Source organism: Sporisorium graminicola, chromosome SGRAM_19 (assembly GCF_005498985.1).
Source record: "Sporisorium graminicola strain CBS 10092 chromosome SGRAM_19, whole genome shotgun sequence".
Lineage (NCBI taxonomy): Eukaryota > Fungi > Basidiomycota > Ustilaginomycetes > Ustilaginales > Ustilaginaceae > Sporisorium > Sporisorium graminicola.
Genome location: NC_043728.1, coordinates 105113 through 120844, shown reverse-complemented (window position 1 = coordinate 120844; position 15732 = coordinate 105113). Strand labels below are relative to the sequence as shown.

Below are 15732 nucleotides of genomic sequence, written 5' to 3'. Positions count from 1 at the left end.
CAGCAGGAAGCTGAGAAGCACAGCTACAAGACTGCTAACTTTTGAATGGCGCTTGGGATTCAGTTCAGTACTTGGTAGAGCCAACTTTCTGGGCTGCAACAATTTCTCGACGCTTTGGCATGGAATCAATGCTTGCATTGATGGCTTCGAGGCTGACTTCTTTGTCCCACACCTCCTGGGCAAGCTTGAAGAATTCTTCCCTGTTGGTAGGGAGTCTGCGGCGGCTACTGATACGGTTTTTGAGTATGCTCCATATGTTTTCAATGGGATTCAGGTCCGGCGAGTTCCCAGTGTGCTTAATGGACTCTATGCCATAGTCTGCTCGAATCTGCTTGCAGATTGCTGCTGTGTGTCATGAAGCCCCATCTTCTAGGACTTTGTAGCCCGGAAGAAGCTGTGTGGCTGTGTAAAGTGGTCCCTGAAGTATCATTTCTGCATATGCTTCGCTCTTCAATGAAGCAGCAGAAACTCGCTCTCCTCCCCTGATGAATGAGGGCCTCAGCTCAATAAGAACAAGTGGCGTTTTGAAGTTGTAGGCTATACCGGCCCATACCATGATGCTTTCCTTGCCATTGTTGATGTGGTGAGCAATGTTGTTGGCCTGCTGTTGCTCGCCTTGGCGCATGCTGACTCTAAGACGGTTATTTCGGCTTCCAATGACCATAGAGCACTCATCTGTATAGATGACTTGTTGCCAATCTAGGGTGGCATAGTCTGCAGCCCATTGCCTTCGATCACAGATGTTTTTCTTGCTGAGAGCTGGCTTTCTGAGGGCTATATTGCGGCGTATACCTTCCTTCCTTGCAAGCCTTTTTAGCATGGATAAAGAGATGCCCTCGAGGCTCTGCAGCACCTCTGGGAAGGTTGCAAATGGGGTTTCAAAAATTGTTCAGAGAACTAGGCGCTTCTGCCTTTCAGAAACAGTGCTGTGCCGTCCAGTTGGCCTTGTGTTACAGTAGTGACCCCGCTCTGAAGCTTGCTTGATGCTTCGGACAACTGTTGCTTTGTCCACACCAATGCGACGCGCAATCTGCTCCATAGAAAGACCAGAAAGTCTGTACCCATCAATCAGGGCCCTCTTTGATGGCGAGAGCCACTTCCTGCCCGCCATGTTGGGTCACACAATGTGGTTAAGCAGAAGAAACACACGACACACACCCCAAGATCACAAGAGGTATGCTCGAGCAAAGGTTTCCAAGTTGGTCCACATATGAAACGGTGCGATCTTTATGAACCGGCACTGTACAGTATTCTTGCCTCTCGTGCGGCAGGGCGAGGGCGTCTGGGCGAGCGGAGCTCGCCTCCCACTTCTTCATATGCCTAGGCCATGTATCTATGTTTCTTCTCTTCCTCCATCATCTCTCTCATCGTAGCTAGGCTAGTCACCGCCTAGCGCTCGATTCTTCCCCTCCCTGTACTTCCTTTGTCTATTCGCTCGCCCTTGCGCTCTTCCGGCCCCCTTTCCGGCGGGCAGGTAGCCTCATCGAGCCCTCAGGTCTTACCATAGGCCGAGCCGCAATCAAATCATTCTCTCTCATCCATGCAGCGAGCGACGCTCAGCCGGGACGCTAAAGATTGCCGCCCGGCTAGGTGGTGTCAGGGGTCACGCGCCTAACTCCCGAGATCGCAGTTAAGAGCGCTCTGCTTACGAGTTCCGCCGAGTGCGTAGCTAGCAGCGTCTTACTCACAGAGTCGACTGACCCCTGTGAACACCCCGTCCAGAGGTAGCGTGGCACGCTCTGTTGATGTTAGTGGTTCGTGGAACCCGTTCGACTCCAGCAGAAGACCCGGGTGCTCTTAAGGCCTGTACTGGAGCCTGTGGCTGTTGGAGCCTAGCGTCGGCGATGTCGACGTTGATGAGCGAGGACTGGTGGAGGTGCCAGGCCGCGGTTGAGGTTCCGCTACGGTAGAGGTTCCGTATGCCAGTGGAGGTGCTGGCTGTTGGTACTGACGATCACACGAGCGAACGCTGCAATGCGACTCGATTGCAGTGTACGAACCTAAAGACTGTATCTAGATGTATAACGTAAAATGTATGGTAGAGCGGATGAGCTTCCGCTCAGTCCACCGTCGTGAAGTCGTGCTATATAAGGCCTGCTGTCTCTACCTGGCCGTTGCCTTATGAAGCGTGTGGGTGTGGCGCCGGCTGTCCCGCTCGGACCCCTGGGTCTGCACCTGCCCACCTCGCGGGCGGGCCCCCGGCTGTCCTACTCTTCCCAGCTGGCTCCAAAAGCTGTCCCGTTTATTGGTGTCGTCACGGCCGTCTTCCGCCCTTCCCGTCGGTCCTGCCTGCACCTCACTTGTGAGTTCGTAGACCACCCTTCTCTGTTTACGAACTGATAGGATTTCGTAGCTAATAGGGCTTGCCTTCGACCGAGCTCTCTATCCCGTTGGTGGCCACCACGGCCCTCTTTCTACTCGCCAGCCTGCTGCTAGCCCATCATTGGTATGGCACCTGCTCGCTCGCCAACGGTGTGGCTCGCACCCGGTAACAGGTGGTTGATTTGGGCTAGATTGTGATTGCACGATGAGGCGACCGAAAGACGCCGACGAGCGCCAATCAGACTGTGATACTGCGCATACTGGGAGCGAAGGACGGACGCACGAGCGAAAGAAGGGAGGAATGCTATACGGCATGCATACATGCTCGTGGCGACCAGGGGCGAACAGGCATCTGAGAAGGGCATCAGGCCGCGTTTCGCTCTGCTTCGTTGTCGTAGTCATCGCAAGGATACGCTTTTATGCCTTGAATTCCCTCGTGAAAGACAATAGGTAGATTCACGGCGAAGTCAGCTTCCATCCGGGCTGTGCCTTCAATTTCGAGTTGCGCTCCTTTGTACGAGTCTGGATGGACGCCGACGATCATCATCATTTGATCGTCGTGCGACTTGTCGTCCAGGACGACGAACGACACATACGCGAATTGTGACTGTTCCTCGAAAAGACGAGGGTACACATAATCGCGAGCCAGCTTGAATGGAGTCCAGCCCTCGAAATCGCCTGGGATCCGTTCGAGTCGGATTGGCTGGTCACGACCGTCTGAACATTCAGCTAATCGCTCCGCCGTGTCGCATTGTTCCTTGATCCATTCGTCTGAAAAAGGCGTTGACGAAGTGACAAAGAGCGCCACTTTGGTGGGTTCAATCCAGGGACGAGTAGCTTGCGTCATGCTGTAGGCAGAGAATCGTCTCGTTTGTCACGGGCTTTGAGTATTGATGATGATAGTTGGACGGGAACCGGGGCGGATTGTTCCCAAGTTCATGACATGTTTACATCATTTAACATGGCACTAAATGAATTCAGAAGGGAATCGCGTCTCTCAACCGTCGCCCCACACTCGGTTATTATAGCGCACCCGTGAAGGGATCTTCTGCGCAGGTGCAGAGCCTCGCAGACAACCTTCATGCACTAAAAATACTGAAAACGTTCTTCTGCCACTTACCTTCTTCGTCTGTCATCTAGTCCCTGCGCTGCTATGGCAGTGCCTGCGAAATTTCTCCGGCCTGCCACGCCCTTGAACGTCTTTTATTTTACGACACCCTTCGAGGGAGTCGTCTTCCCGCTTTCTTTCTGTCGTCTTGCTCTCGCTGCTTCCTGACCCGCTTGCATTCCGCCTCGTTTCAAAGCGGCGTTAGACCACCCATGGCCTCCTGCGGCCATGGCCGAGAGCAAGCCAGCGACTCACACGAGGCTTGGCAATGTAAAGCATTCTTCTCCCCCTTCCTCAGTCTCGTAGTCTTTAGATCGGATCGGTTGAGAAGACGTGTGTGAGTAGTCTCGCGATCAAAGGCACTTGATCTTTTTGTTTGCAAAAAAGGGATGGGAAAATCAAACATTTTCACAAATGTGTATGCAGGCTCTTAACAAGAACGAAGGTGATGCTGTTGCGGCAATTGGACCCTCAACAGTTTCTGCAAAGAACTTGCCGGCGTTGCTTTCTGTGCAAGAAAGTGCGGCGAGGACGACGGTGAGAAGGTGGGTCGGAGCAACGAAAACACCTCAAACGACTGAGGGGTGACGCGGTCACAGCGTCGTGACTGATGCCTAATTAAAAGCCAGTTGCATTCCGAACCATGGCGACGACATCCGCAAAGTCGAGCTCGCGAACGATGGACAAGGGCGATTCGCCGTCGGCCCAGAAACTATGGATGTCAATCGTCGAATCACTTGCTGCCAATGTGGCAATCTCGCCATTGCTCATCAGGAAGTCACGGCGCCCTGCAAATCGTCCAATTGTGCCAATGATGGGTTCGAAAAGCGAGCTTTCCGTGAGACTTCGTGTATGGCGGCGGGCGTTGGAGAAGACACCACCGGTGTACTTGAACTCCGAATGGTCAGGGTTACTGGCACCGGCCTGTGCGTTGGCGCAGAAGTAAGGAGCGTTGGCTTTGTCCCACATCCATCCTTGTGTGAAGGTGTCCCCAGCCTCAAGGCCAACCCTGCTCCTGAAACCACTGAGTTGACCTCCTTGGCTGCTGTTTTCCACGTTAGGAACGCATCGCAGCGTCCTGAAGTTGTTGGGACCTCTGTATGTGACTGCCATGGGATACTCGTCACAGGTATTACCGAACCTATTGTATTGAGGAAGGCCAGTGTCTTGATTGCAAGGTTTCCTGTCACAGCCCGCGTCTTGATCGCGGTTACCTGGGCCGCGATAGGTGACCGTTCCTGGCTGCTGGCCTGAGTTCCAGGCAAAACAGCCGTTGTCGCAAGGTCCTTTGGCTCCCACTGCTTGGGAACCGTCTGGTTTAGTATAAGGATTGCACCTCATGTACCAGATGCCGACATGCTTGGCAACGACCACCTGGCCCGAGACGAGGAGGAGTAGCGCGATGGCAATGTAAGCTTTAGAAATTAACAGCATGAAGGGCAGAGTGGCGAGATGAATCTGAAAGAGCTTTGAGGCTTGGCATAGATACGAAAAGAGCAGGCAGCTTGGTCCAACACTAAGCACAAGAGTTGACAATCAGTCGCGCCTAAATAGTCGTGGTCGGGACCCCTGATTCTGAGGATGCGTGCAACAAGACAATTTTTTTTGGTGAACGTTGGTCAAGTCTAATAAAAATAGGTTAAGGTAGCAATTCACTCGGTTTCTGTTTCGGGTAAGACTGCTAGATGGCACGTAGTCCTCACTTTACGTAGCTTTAGACTATAAGTACAGTACCGTTCGTTGTGCAGCTTAGCTTTCAAAGTCACTACACAGAACACAAGAACGTAGAATAGTCAGTCTCTCTGAAATGAACGATTTGCACTAATCGACAGATGTTCCAAATGTAATCCCGCGGCACCATTTAGCCATTCAAGGTCCTGCGGGGAACAGCTCCAGTATTAACGACTAAAATATTAGTATTAACGACTAAAATATTAGTACTATTGTAAGTCTCCAATAAATTTACTATTGACTAGACCCGGCTAGTCAAAGTGTCAACTCAGACTGGAAAATGACGTGGACTTGCAGAACTACTGTAGAAAATTACAGTATTTTGTTGTTGTTTGCCTTTCGCCGTCATCCCCATCACCTCTTCGCCAAATTTCACGCCCTTGAAGTCTGTGTTTACTGTACGACCCTTCTTTGGCTGGCCGCGGCTGGGGTTTCTCGAGCGACTCACACGAATCCGTTCCGTCAAATACAAGGATCACTCATTCCCTTTCCGCTAGTCGTGTGGGGTTCCTTCAATAAGATCGTTTCACGCCTGGCTGCCTTCGTTTTGCACGGTTGGCTGTTACCCGGAATGATGTGAATTTGCTCCATCCATCTGATAAAGCCAAGCGGGTGGTTCCGAATGTGCAACCTCTCGAGAAAGAAGTCTGTCTCACCTTCGCTTTCCATTGTACAAGTCGACACACAGACGTTTGCAGTCAGGAAACACTCTAGACTATGTAGTCCCTCGCAGGACGAGACCCAGAGAGCCCATGGAAGCTCACTTTGCATGGAGCACCGAGCAGCATAGTGAGAATCTGCGCCAAGATGCATTACGTGGTCTTGAACAAGTACGTGTATGGGCTGAGCCTATTGACCGGGACCATTTTGAGTGTAGTGAAATCACTATCAATAAACTTCGACGACGATCATCTGAACCGGCAGGCCGCTAAATAGTAGAATGACTGCATTAAAATTTGGCCAAATAGTACCAGATTCATGCACTGGAATTGAGTGACGCTGACAATCATCAGTCGCGGGTCCAGTCTTTTGCAAAGAAGCATGGAGAGTAACAAGGTAATCTAGCGGAAAGCGAGTTGCAGCAATGGGCATCGGTCGCAGCAAGCCATCAATGTTTGAGCAGATTCTTCCCTAATTTGCTTGCGTTATGAATGCTCGCCTCGCAAGCATTGTGGCTGGCTTCACTCTAAGAACTAGGTCAGATGGGCGAGCCGTTGATTCGAGTGAGAAGATACGCCACCTTTCTGCAGCTTCGAAGGGGAGAATGGCGAAGGTACTCGCGGCTTGAGCATATAAGAAGTCTGGATTGCAAGAGCCCTCAACACAAAGCACAGCAACATGAGTCCATCTTTCCTACCTTTTCTCTACGAGACGGATTTCACACAACTCGAAACGGCCACTCTTTTGGCCCAACATGCTGATAAAAGCCTGTTTCACTTCTGCAACTCTCCTTGGATTTCTCGTGGCAATTGCCATTAGTAGCACCACAACCTTGGCCTACGTAGTAGTGGGCTACGACTGTAGCGGATCTCCCACAATCTGCGCTGGCTCGTGCTACTATACTCGTCCCCAAGGTGAAGGAGCATACATCTTGAACACCGGTCTCAATTATGACAAGGACAGTAGAGCATCCGGACGCGCTCGTCAACGTCGCAATGCTATCGGCTGTGGGTCTGGTAATTACTGCAGACAATTTGGACTCAGCTGTGACGAGTTCCCGATGGCTTCCACTTACCAAGGCGGATTAGGTGTGGCTTCAAACGGCTATCAAGCACGCAGCATAGGCGAAACGACGTGTGTACCCGCCGCCGAGCAAAACTATCAAGGTGGAACGTTGAGCGGCATCTACAAAGATAAGCCGGATGGGTGGAATTTCACGCCGGTGGTACGAAACTATCAGAATATCGAGCAGTGTGAGCAGGCCAACCCTACCAGCCCACCTGCTCACTACCACGTGCGTACTCAGCAACGAAATGGACGTCGTTCCGAATCTCGCGTATCTACGTGGCCTCAAGAGCAAGAAACTGCCATTAAGGAGGTGACTGACCCTGGAGTAAGAATCAGCTACCGGCTCAGCAACAACCACACCGTCACGCCAGTGATCAACGGTGTGACTTTTGCTCTCGGACAAGAGTTCAGCTATATTGATTCTAATGAACCTGACCACACTGATCACGTCAAAGTGGTCGAGATTATCGGTGCCGCCTAAGAATCGAGATACATGGCATCCTGTAACTCCCAAATGCCCAGATTGATACAATTGACTATCCCGGAACATTCTTCCAGTGGAAACCGATGGCTTGCAATGATTTCGCCGGCTGATCTGTCTCCATTGAAAGGCTCGACTTCAACAACTAGTGCTTTGCCATCTTGAAGAGAATTTCGATCCACAAAAATGGCTGAGCTTGAGGTGAACGGTTGTTTGTCCAAAAGCATGCGGCGTGAGAGTGTGGCTATGTCTTCTTGCGTTCCATCCTTTTCGTGGTGAGATGGCCAAGAAGAGTAGAAGTTGGCTTTGATGAGCGAGTCTGGATGACCAGGTTCATCGAGCTTTGATCGAAGGTTTGCGTTCTGTTCTGCTGTGGCATGGAAGAGAAAGAATACAGGCTGCAGGAGCTTGTCGTTTTCCCCGCCGCCGTATTCCGTCGTTTGTGGAGGCGTTTGAGTTTGTCCTAACGAAACGTGTCTAGAAGGGTGCATCGCAGCTGGAGAAACTTCAAGCAAACAAGCATGTAAGTTGTACGGTAGTAATGAATGCCATGGGCGACGTTGTGATTTTCGCTTCCGAGAAAGGAAATCGCTCCTTTTATTGGGAATTCGTCAAAGCACGGGCCGCAAATATTGATTACTTCCCGGGTCCATACCTTGCGTGGCATCCCGGCGTCGTTTCCCTGCTAAGTTGATGATTGCATCGACCCTAGTATCTTTTTGCCAAGAGCCAAGGCAACGACGGCCAACAACAGAGGTATGCTAAGGCGATGATGAAAGCCTCGAAAGCAGCTTCTGCCACATCGGCGAGCGATGGTGGAACCCGCTTTGTGGACAGCTAGAAATCTGGCTCCGTTTCCCAGTGCATCAATGTTGGTCAACTTTAGTGAATGCCGCACCAAAGGCGTTGACGCGAACAGTTTTAGCAGGTAGGTAGGCTTTTGCGGCAACCTGCCACAACGTACATACACACTTGTTTCTCTCCTGAGGGCACTAGCGCGAGAGAGGGGATAATAAACGTAGTTAAGATTCTTTATTAAAGTCACTTTTATTAGATGTTGAAGTATTCTGTGGCAGTCCTAGTTCGTGGCCGTCTCGCAGGCGACGGCCGCCGCCGCCCTGCCAAATGCGCGCCGATCTCACATCGAAAAAAACAACGGTCGGTGCGGAAACACGCTGGTCTAGTGCAGCGACGGTTTGAAATTTTCGACAGCCGCGACGCGTAAATTTGTTGGAAATTCAGACACGGGTGAAGTGCCCTGTGGCCCGATCCAACTTTTTGGCAGGCAACAGCAACGGCCGGCCATTGCCCCCCACCCCGACTTTTTGGTGCAAACCTAGGTAGGAGCATGGGCCTGGCCATGGCCGGCCTGGTGACGGCCACTGCTGGGCGCCACACAAGGAGGAACCAACTGTAGACTGTCCAAGTATGCTGTGAAGGACTTGCGGCCATGCTCACGTTCAAGCGCAAGACTTGTATGCTGGCACAGCTCCAATGGTTTGCAATCTCACTTTCTGGCGCCAGAACTGGCTGGTCAAGGTGGAATGCGTGTGCTAGCATGGAATTTGCAAACAACATGGAACCGCACCGTGAATGTTTGCAGAATGATGGATGGGAAAAGACGCATGGAAATTGATCCGTAGTCCAATACGGCACAATTCCAAAGTGGGTTGACCTGAACAACCCAAGGCCGTACTAAGGGTGTGAGTTTGGCTGCCCTGCTCCCACGGCGAGTCCAAAGGCTTTGCTTGCACAATGCTTTGTGACCCTAAGCCTTGTGCTTGTGCTATGGACTGTGAATTGCAAGAGTCAGGTGCATTGCGGCGGGCCAATGAAAGGGGTGTGGAAGACAAAGCTCCCGTCCTCTTTGATTCACGGTCCACCATTGTCTCCACGGTTGAGATCCTTTGAGACGGCAGTAAGAGGCGGTCTGAACCGCGGCTATGATGGTCTCAAGAGAGAGAGAGAGATGGCCATGCTCCTTTGTCTGTCCTGTATGCTTTGCTATGTGTCTCTCCCCATCCTGCTTGAGGCCGCTGACAGTGATGCTGAATATAAAGATGCTGTCTTCCTGCTGCTTGATGTACGGAGATCCATCACTTCCTCGCCATACTCTTCCACTCCCAGTTTCGCATTCTCTTCACCATGTCTCCACATCCAGGAAAAATTTGGCGGACGTTCGTCTCTGCAAAAAATGTTGAATACAAAATGTTGACGCGTCTTGTAATAATTTCCAAGCGGACTGCTCCAAATCCGCGAGCAGTTTGTATTCAGAACCAGACGGACTGCTACAAACAGATTTTGATTGAAATTACGTGTTGCCAAAAGGACGGTTAACAGCTGGGGTGAATTTTCAGTTTGGAACCGAGCAAACTGCAGTGTTCCTGCATTGAACACAACGCTGCAAGGAAGATCCGCACAGCCTGACAGGTGGAAACGCAAAATGAAAACTCCCATCCCGTGCAAGGATAGTTGGCATTTTGCATTGCCGCTCCTGTACGTCCCAGAACAACGTATTGCGGAGTAAAACCCCCGTGCACACGTGAGAACAATGTATTGCGGAGGCCTATCCCGTGCACAAGTGAGGACAAAGCACAGCGGGTGTACAAGTGAGAACAAAGCTAACCCTTCACAAAGGCGGAAAGCGGTACAAAGGCAAGCATTGTGCGGGCCGCATTGCATAGCAGGCGCTTGGTGACGGGTGGCAAAGCAGGCCGTCAGCATTTATACCCAGCTCCATTCCGACGAACCTCCATCCTCTTTCCCCATCCCTCACACACTAGCCAGCTTTCCCTCCCCCCATCCCCTCCTGCCTTCATTCCTCAGCTCGAATTCAGGTTCGTATTGCCTCGCTCCCCCTTCAGCTGTTGCCTGCCTGCTGATGCTGACGAACCCTTTTCTGTTTCTTTGGAAGATTCTCACAGCTCAACACGCAAATCTCTTTGCATCTTCTACAACTCAGCATTCGACATGACCGACACCACCTCCGCCGTCCAGCTCTGGCAAGGCAATGAACACCAAAAGCGCGCAGAGCTGTACCACTGCATTCTTTCGAACCTGCTCACCTTCTGGCAGCAGCAGCAGCAGGACCACGGCATCGATGAGATCCACAACTATTTGGAGACACACTTCTTTCCCTACTATCATGCCATCCCCTACCGTCAGTCTGCCACCAGCCAGATGCGTTTCCTACGGGAGTTGCAGAACGGTGTACTTCTGCCAACCGACCGCTATATCCCTTTGCCGGAAGTACTTGCTGCCGCTCTGTTCCCCTCGTGTCGGTACCCTACTTCTGACGGACCCTCTCTCCTTTTTCTTTTTGGACGGGCAACAGTGGAGATGCTTGTACCAACCATGAATATTGGCGCGCCATTCAGTTTTACGCGGCCGCCATCACAGTCTTCTTGGACGCCTACGAAGTCACTCACTCTGAAGTTCTGACCAAGTTGGACGAGTATTTCCGTGACCAGGGCTTCCTGTTCCACTCCCTGGTCCCCCTTGGTCTCAATGCTGCGATGGATGTTTTGGGCTTTCCGATCAATGGCCGCTGCTTCTAATGTGATCGCACTTGTACTGTGCTGTACTTTGTTGCCGCTACGAAATCAAAAACAGAACAAAAAAGAATCCATTCCATTTCCGCCTTTCTTGTCTGTTTTTTTTGCCGTGTGGCCTTTCCTTTGCGTTCCTTGAGAGATCTTGTTCGGTGTGCTGAATGCTTGCGGGGGTCCTGCTTTTTGCCCCACCCAAGCCTTTTGAAAAAAACACGGGACCCCGTCCATTTTTGAGCTGCTGTGAGATTGTTGCTTGGTAGCACCCACTTTGCTTCCTCTCGTGTGTTTGTTTGCTAAGAGAACGTAACATCTATCAAATGCCTTTCTCGCCCGGAACTATTACCATTTCGGAACAGTCTAACACTCCTCTTAGGGAGGAACACACACGAATAAAGAGAGCATTCTGCTTCCGTCGCCATCTAGCTCGCTCTGCACAAAAGCAACTCACTCGACTCCTTTTCCTTGGATATTCATCATTGAGCGGCAAAAATCGCCAGGAAATGGGGGCTTCAAAATGGCCGATATCGAGCGCTCTCCCGACCCGATCTAAAGTGACTTATTTATTCTGCGGCTGTGAGATCGACTCCACGTTCGAAATTCAAATTGTCGGCAAAGGGCAAGGATTTCCTGCTAGCGTCTCCGTGAGATTGTCATTTGGGGGGGGGGTTTTTTTTGGAACGGTTGCCGTGGGTTCCGCTTTTTGCTCCACCGAGACTGCCCGAAACAACACGGGACCCCCGACTCTTTTCTCACTGTTCGCTGTGGTCTTGGCGGATGTTTCTTCTTCCCTTTTTTCTATTTTTTTTCTATTTCTTTTCGATACAGTAGTATCTGCTCGTTGCTGCTATCATAGGAAGTCTTCAGCAATGTAAGCATTTGTTTGGCACTTACCTTGCTGACCGGTTTGCAATCATAGATGTGCTGACAGAACATTCCGCTAAAAGCCCAACGCCCGGAGCCAGTTCACCCTGGTACAACACTTGCTGTCTGGTGCAGATAGCGCCGAGAATTGAGCACAACAAGGTCGCGAGGGTCGACTTGCACAGCTACACCAATTTCTGGAAGCTCCAGGTATGCTGGCTCGCCAAAATCGAACAGAAATGACGGCCGGTCTGACCGTGGCTGCCAGTGAACTGGAGGGCTGCCAAATAAGGTGCTGTGGCCGTAAGGCACTTTGCCAGTGTTTGCAGAGTGACGGCCGCTTCGAAGTGACGGCCGGCCGTCTCCAGCCAAAAAAACATGGGTGCGGCCGTAAGGCACTTTGCCAGTGTTTGCAGAGTGACGGCCGCTTCGAAGTGACAGCTGGCCGTCCCCTGCCAAAAAGTAGGATTGGGCCGTGAGGCACTTCAACAGTGTCTGAATTTGCGAGAAATTCACGTGTCGCGGCCGTCCAAAATTTCAAAACGTAACCGCACTACAGCAGTCTTCTGGCAAGCGGCCGTGCCTTTTTTCCAATGTGAGATTTTGCAGTTTTGGCAGGACGGCCGCGACCGTGTCCACCAGTGACGGCCCCGGGCCTAGGGCTAGGGTTAGGGTTTGATGGGGAGAGTGGGATGGGGTTGACGCGTCGACTACAAAATGAAGACGGTCCATTTGAATCTTATTGAAATTAATGGAAGACGGTCTGCTACAAATGTGGAGACACATTGTATTCATTTGGAATTTCTTGATAATTTCTCAGCAGAGAGACGGTCCACTACAAATTTGAGACGGCGAAACCAACTATTTAATATTATTAATAATAGTGATTAGCAGGTGGTCTGTTCTAAAAACGACCAATATTAATAATATGCAAAATGCTAACCATTAAACTCTATTAAATAATGACGAAGTACTCAAATGGTACAGTATTGACAAGCCTAGTGTTTAATGTACGGAGTTTAGGTACTTCACATCATTTTACATGTCTGTTAATTGCACTTCAACCGGGACGACAGTCTGCTCGAAGGGGACACAAGACGGTCCGATATTAGAGCACAAGCAGCACGCCAGTCACTTGCTCCACACCAAATTCTACTAGTCTTACAGGTATGATGTCTGGAAACTCGTTCTGTTTGCGGGTCAGCGTGAAACCTCGGCCTCACGCCCGTTCCTTCGGTCCGCTAGACATGGTTCAGATGCCCTGGCACCTGATGCGAGACATGGAATTCAGCACTGCGAGGGTGCATTAAGCGGATACAGGCAGCGGCTGAGGTGGCTGTCTGCGGAATGGGTCGTTACTTTTCGAACCTGCCTTTTAAGCCATACCTAGTCCTCCCATCTCAGCATACAGGCAGCTGACACACGATTCACCAACTAGAAGGTTGTGGTTGACGAAAGGGCGTCTCAACGGAGTTTTAGTCGAGGACACTCTAAAATCGGCACCTTTGATCAATCGTGCGTCTTCTGAACAGCCATTAAGACTTGAGTCGAGCCAAAAAAGGGTACTGGGCCTTTCTCCATTATAGACGAAGCCAAAATCTGTAGCCTTCATCCGTTGTGTTCTCTCATTCAAACGCTCTCATGGCAACAGGCTTTGGCTTTGTCTGTAATACTTTCAAATATTTGAACATCGAGTGCTACAACGGGCTTCTGGAATATCGACGAAAGTCATATCTGTGTCGAATTGACCGGTGCATACAGCAACTGTGTTCGTCCCCGCGATTTTGCGAGACCGCTTCCTTTCAAGTAGCGCAATCACCGACTTTCTAAACTTAGTGAATCTTAGACCTCAAACAGCGCCGATATACAGGCTGAAAAGCCGAATCTGACCGTCTACTTATACTGTGAGGCCACTAAAACCTTCGATAACCACCATATATTTTCGGGTTTCTATACTTCGACCAACGCGAGAAAAACACTATTGTACACTTGTCAAGCAAGCTCTTGAGGCGTGTAAAGTAGGTGCCACTTTCAAGTTCGCAATTGGTTCAGGTGTGCGACACTGTAGTGCGTCTAGTGCAATTCGTAGTCTAGAGCCACAAAGACATCACCCTACCGTGGTAACGCACGCTCTTGTGCCACAATGAACCCGATAAGGAAGTATCAACGCTGACATGAGGTCTGCTTGAGCAGTACCCGTACAGTATTTGCGAAAGGAGTGTAAATGCCTTTTTGATGGTTCATTCCAGGTCACACTGCCTTCAACAAGCTCGATCGCTGCCGCACTCATCTGCAGTATCTAAACTGTATTCACATCAGAACAGATTGATCGCCGCCTCGACCGAAAACACGCCTTTTCTCATATCTGTCCGCTCGCAGCATCGCGACAACGCCATTCGTCATGACCTATCCTGCTCAGCTCTCGAACGCTTCGGCAAATCTTACCTCAACCAAACCCCATCACGTTGAGGTGGATCTGGGCCAGTCAGAGCAATGTTGCGTTCCTTGGGAGTTTATCCTTCCGTTCATCTCAACAGAACACCGGGGTGAGATTTGCAGCTTCGTCAAGCTGGCTCTGGCCATGGCCATGTGCAGAGTGTCGGGAGATTCAGACGCAGCTTTCTGCGTACTCAAACCCATCGGCGCCTCAGTTGCTTCGACTGTTCGTGCAGGAGGCGATCGAACGACGCAGCTGCTGAAGTTTAGCGTTCAGCTCGAGGAGACCTTGACGATCGGTCAAGCGCTATCCAGGATCGGTGAATCGACTGAGCAGCCGTTCAATGAGCTGGATGGAAACGAACCGTTCAGCGGCGCAAGCGGTTGGGTAGTACTTGCTATTCCCGCAGAGCTGGATCCCCAAGATCATGAAGACGAGCAGGGGCTTCAGAAAAAGGAAGCTTCTCAAGGCGCTGCACAAATCAGTGTTGTACCCACCAGATACGGATTGGAGATATCATGCCAGCAAGGAAAGCGGGACAATACCGACAATTCAAGTCTGCGATGGCTTTTGCGACATACAGCTACGATCCTCAAGACAATCATCCGATCGGATTGCAACGAGGCTCTTCACAACATTGACTCTCTCGATAGTGACGAACAAATCCTCGTCCGTGACCATTGGCCTTGCCAGAAAGTCTCGAGAACCATCTCGTTGGACACTCCCGCCTCAGTGGGTGGTTTCGAGAGCGTTCAAATGCAGATAGCTCGACGCGCACAGCTTCATCCCAAGAAGATTGCATTGCAGACCGCGGAAGGACGTTGCATGCCGTATGGCATGCTCTATAGACAGGCGCAACACCTGGCCTCCCTTTGTGCTGCCGAGCTCTCTTCCACGGAGAGGGCATCACCGATTCCGCTGGCACTTGACCAAGGCATTCCTTTGTACGTGTCCATCTTAGCAGTACTGATGCTAGGAAGTGCTTACGTGCCACTTGATCTTGAAAGTCCAGCGGCAAGGAATCAACTGATCTTGGATCAGATCAGCCCTCGTGTCATCCTCACAACGGCCAAGCAAAGTGATTCGCTGCAAGGTCTCCTCAATGCAAGCGGAGCTAGAATTATCCTGGTCGATCAATTGCTCCAACTTCCCGTAGCAAACGAGTCCATCTTCACCATTGGTGCCGGCGTGTTTCATTCGACAGAGGCCTCCGATCTAGCATACATCCTCTTTACGAGTGGAACAACTGGCGCCCCTAAAGGAATTCGTGTCGACCACGGTAATTTGTTCCATTCTATCCGGGGATGCAGGTCGATGATGAATGCCTACCACTCTTTACGCACCCTTGCCTTTTCCGCTCCTGCCTTCGATATGAGCGTATGGGATCTGTTCGGAACTCTCACAAGCGGAGGTACGATCTGCGTGGCAAGAAAGCCTCAGTTGCTTCAAGACCTGACAACAATGTGCGACACTTTTGCCGCCACATTCTTGCAGTCGACTTCGACGGTTTTGA

The 15732-nt window shown here is 51.0% G+C and overlaps 2 protein-coding genes across 2 annotated transcripts; one reads left to right on the top strand and one right to left on the bottom strand.

The window, feature by feature from the left end:
* Nucleotides 1-4048: 4048 nt before the first annotated feature.
* EX895_003001 (uncharacterized protein) lies at nt 4049-4864 on the bottom strand (the record flags this gene model as incomplete). Its single annotated transcript, XM_029883599.1, has 1 exon — nt 4049-4864. One exon carries the CDS (start codon nt 4862-4864, stop codon nt 4049-4051), a length of 816 nt encoding a protein of 271 aa, XP_029739890.1.
* A 5476-nt stretch (nt 4865-10340) lies between these two features.
* EX895_003000 (uncharacterized protein) lies at nt 10341-10927 on the top strand (the record flags this gene model as incomplete). Its single annotated transcript, XM_029883598.1, has 2 exons — nt 10341-10567; nt 10705-10927. 2 exons carry the CDS (start codon nt 10341-10343, stop codon nt 10925-10927), a joined length of 450 nt encoding a protein of 149 aa, XP_029739889.1.
* Between the last annotated feature and the right edge of the window lie 4805 nt (nt 10928-15732).